Raw genomic sequence first — 3644 nt, 5'->3', positions numbered from 1 at the left:
AGAAACATACCCCTGTCCTTGCCCCATTTCAAGAGCCCTGGTTCAGAGATTTGTCCAGAGGAAAAAGAAGACCATAAAACAGAGAACTGTGAAGCTCTCCCCCGCCCCCCCCCCACACACACAAAAGCAAGCTTAAGAAAGAGTCAAAGACAGTGGAGATTTTGTTGAAAAGCCACTAATAGAAAATTGGTAGCTAAGGGGCGCCTGGGTGGCTCAGTCGGTTAAGTGTCCAACTTCAGCTCAGGTCATGATCTCACGGTTCGTGAGTTCGAGCCCCACGTCGGGCTCTGTGCTGACAGCTCAGAGAGCCTGGAGCCTGCTTTGGATTCCATCTCTCTCTCTCTCTCTCTCTCTCTCTCTCTCTCTCTCTCTCTCTCTCCCTCTCTCTCTCTGTCTACCCCTCCCCTGCTCACGTTCTGTCTCTCTCTCTCAAAAATGAATAAACTTAAAAAAAAATAGAAAATTGGTAGTTTAACTAGAGATATAAGCTAAACTATTGACAAACTAGTTTACCAAAAAGAAATAGGGAGAAAAGACAGGTAAGAGCCCTCCTGGGGTCAGAACAAACCTCAAGTATTGACCTCAAAAACTACGCCTGGAATAGTCTATGAAGCAATTTATTCACCAAGGCATTGTTGAAAATAAGAGAGCAATCAGTTGGGATTTAGTGAAGCTTAACAGCTGTGTGTGGTCAGTGGGGGAAGCAACAATAGTCAAAGAGAAGCCTGCTAAGACAACTGTGATCCCAGAATGATTATGCACATGTCCAAGTGATTATGCACAGGTCCTCTCAGGACTAACATCACAGAGGAAATAGACTTCACCAAAACTGTTCACCTGCTTACTAAACAAACAAACAAGCATAAAACAGGTAACAAGTCCAAGTGGAAGACTAATACCCAGAGTCGCTACAACATATTATTTTATAACTGTATAATTACATATTATATACAATATATTATTTAAATATATGACCGGTTTTCAAAAATTATGAAATATCCAAAGAAACAGGAAAGTGTTACCCATACACAAGAATGACAGCAGTGAGCTGAAACCACCTGTGAAGGGGACCAAAAAGTGGATTTAACAAAGACTTCAAATTTGCCTATGTTAAAAGAATTAAAGGCAAAGGCAACCATAATGATAATGACAGTGTCTTATCAAATAGAACTTACCCAAAGAAGCACATGGAATTCTGCAGTTGAAAAATACAGTAATTGGGGCGCCTGGGTGGCTCAGTCGGTTAAGTGTCCGACTTCGGCTCAGGTCATGATCTCGTGGTTCATGAATTTGAGCCCCATGTCGGACTCTGTGCTGACAGCTTGGAGCCTGGAGCATGCTTCCGATTCTGTGTCTCCCTCTCTCTCTGACCCTCCCCCCATTCATGCTCTGTCTCTCTCTGTCTCAAAAGTAAATAAACGTTAAAAAAATTTTTTTTTTAAAAGAAAAATATAGTAACTGAAATTAAAAATTTACTGAGTGGGGGTCAGTGGGAGATCTGAACTGACATAAGAAAGGATTAGTAACCTTGAAAAAGGTAAGAGTTTATGCAATCTGAAAACCACAGCAAAAAGAATGAAGAAAAATTAGCACAACCTCAGAGAAAATGGAATACCATTAATCACACCAACATACCCTCATATCCGGAATGCCAGAAAAAGAGATGTGTAAAGAAGAAGAAAGGATATTCAAAGAAGTAATTCCTGAAAACGTCCCATATTTATTGAAGAATAACAACCTACACATTCCAAAAAGCCTATAAAACTCAAAATAGGATAAACACAAAGAAATCTACACACAGATACACCATTGTAAAAATTCTGAAAAACAGACAAGGAGAAAATCTTAAGAAAAGAAAAACAATTCTCCAACTACTAGGAAACCCCAAGAATAATAACAATAGTAATAGCAGACTTCTCTTCGTTAACAATGGAGATCAGATGAGTGAAAAAACATACACAGAGTATTAAAAACAAAGACTGCCACCCAAGAATTCAATATCCACTATAACTGCCTTTAAATGAAGGTAAAATAGACAGCTCCAGCAGCCTCTCCAAACCTGCTTGCTGCACCTGGCTCTCAGCGCTGCCCTGAAGCTGTATCATGAAGAGAGTGACCTGGGGCCTTCTCCTCACACGGGCAGGCCTGCCTGCCTTGGAAACCAATGACCTGGTGGATAAAGACAGTCCCTTCTCTTATGACTGGGAAAGCCTGGAGCTGGGTGGGATGATTGTTGGAGGGCTCCTGTGCATCGCTGGAATTTTGATAGCTCTAAGTAGAAGCTGCAAATGCAAGTACAGTAAGAAGCACAGCCCCTTACCTGAGAGAGCCGCTCCACCCATCACTCCGGACCCTGCCAGTACCTGCTGAGCACAGGACCAGCTTTGTGGCACTCTCCGTACCAGCTCCCATGCTCTTCCCTCCCCAGTTGGGGCCCTTACTCTCCATGACTGCCTTTCTCTCCAAAGCTGGGCCCTTCAGTTCCCATTTGATCAGGACACTGTCTAAAGCTTATTTCTAAATTAAACTGTCTCACTCTTAAATAAATAAATAAATAAATAAATAAATAAATAAAGGTAAAATAATGAAAATCTCAAGTAACCAAAAACTGAGAGAATTTGATTATAGCAGACATACCTTACAAGAAATAATAAAGGAAATTGTACATATTGAAAGTAAGTGACTCCAAACAGTAATTCAAAAACACATTAAAAAAATCACAGAGCACTGGTAAAGGTAATATGTAATTATAAAACAGAGTATAAGTATATATTTCTTCTCCTTTGTTAACTAATTCCAAAAACTATCATATAAAGAAGTGTGTGTGTGTGATTTTACTGTTGGCCCTATGACATATAGAAATGTAGTCATACAATGGACTATTTTTCAACAATAAAACAAATTACATACTGATACCTGCTACAACAGAGATAATCCTTCAAAATATTACAGTAAATACTAGAAGCCTGTCACCAAAGGCCAAGTGTTAGATGTTCTAGTTTACAAGAAATATTTAAAATAAACAAACCTATAGATACAGAAAGGAGATTAGTGAATGCTTAGCAGTGAGACTGATGAACGTGGGGGCAGAGATAGATGAAGGGTATAGGGACTTTTTGATGGGTAATGATCAGTTAAAAAAACTGATTCTATTAATTGTTGAACAATTCTGTGAATATCCAATCACTAAAATGGGGAATTGGTAGTACGTACATTATATTTAAATAAAGTTGTTACCAAAAAAAATTCATCTCACTTTTCCTTTCTCTTACTTTTATGATTTTATCAATAAAAACATATTTTTCAGTTAACATATAAATTATTAGTGATGGATACTATAATAACAATAATTCCTATTCCTTAAGATACTCCTATGATGAGAAAGTACAATTACAATTATAATAATTGTGGTAAGAATAATGGTGAGAATACATATAGTGTGTTGGTGGATCCTTTAAGAAGAGATAGATACCTACAAACACTTAAGAAATCATAGGAGGTGACATCTGAACTGATTCCTGAAGAAGTATGGTGTAGTGTGCAAAATATTCCAGCCATATGCCAGGGAATGAGCAAGTTTAGGGGTGAGAGAAACTTTTTGGCCTGCCCTCAAATTATAATCATCCAGTATGGCTAGAATTGAA

At 38.5% G+C, this 3644-nt stretch overlaps 1 protein-coding gene across 1 annotated transcript; it reads left to right on the top strand.

The window, feature by feature from the left end:
- The first annotated feature begins 2058 nt into the window (after window positions 1-2058).
- Window positions 2059-2405, top strand: LOC122476005 (FXYD domain-containing ion transport regulator 4-like). Its single transcript, XM_043568193.1, has one exon. The coding sequence runs from the start codon at window positions 2104-2106 to the stop codon at window positions 2368-2370; it is 267 nt and encodes an 88-aa protein (XP_043424128.1). The 5' UTR covers window positions 2059-2103; the 3' UTR covers window positions 2371-2405.
- The last annotated feature ends 1239 nt before the right edge of the window (window positions 2406-3644 follow it).

The sequence above is a fragment of the Prionailurus bengalensis genome, chromosome A1 (assembly GCF_016509475.1).
Source record: "Prionailurus bengalensis isolate Pbe53 chromosome A1, Fcat_Pben_1.1_paternal_pri, whole genome shotgun sequence".
NCBI lineage: Eukaryota > Metazoa > Chordata > Mammalia > Carnivora > Felidae > Prionailurus > Prionailurus bengalensis.
This window is presented reverse-complemented; position numbering and strand designations above follow the sequence as displayed.

Bases quoted from the DNA above. Each gene is read 5' to 3' on its own strand.
- LOC122476005 (XM_043568193.1), top strand. From the start codon at position 2,104: ATGAAGAGAGTGACCTGGGGCCTTCTCCTCACACGGGCAGGCCTGCCT.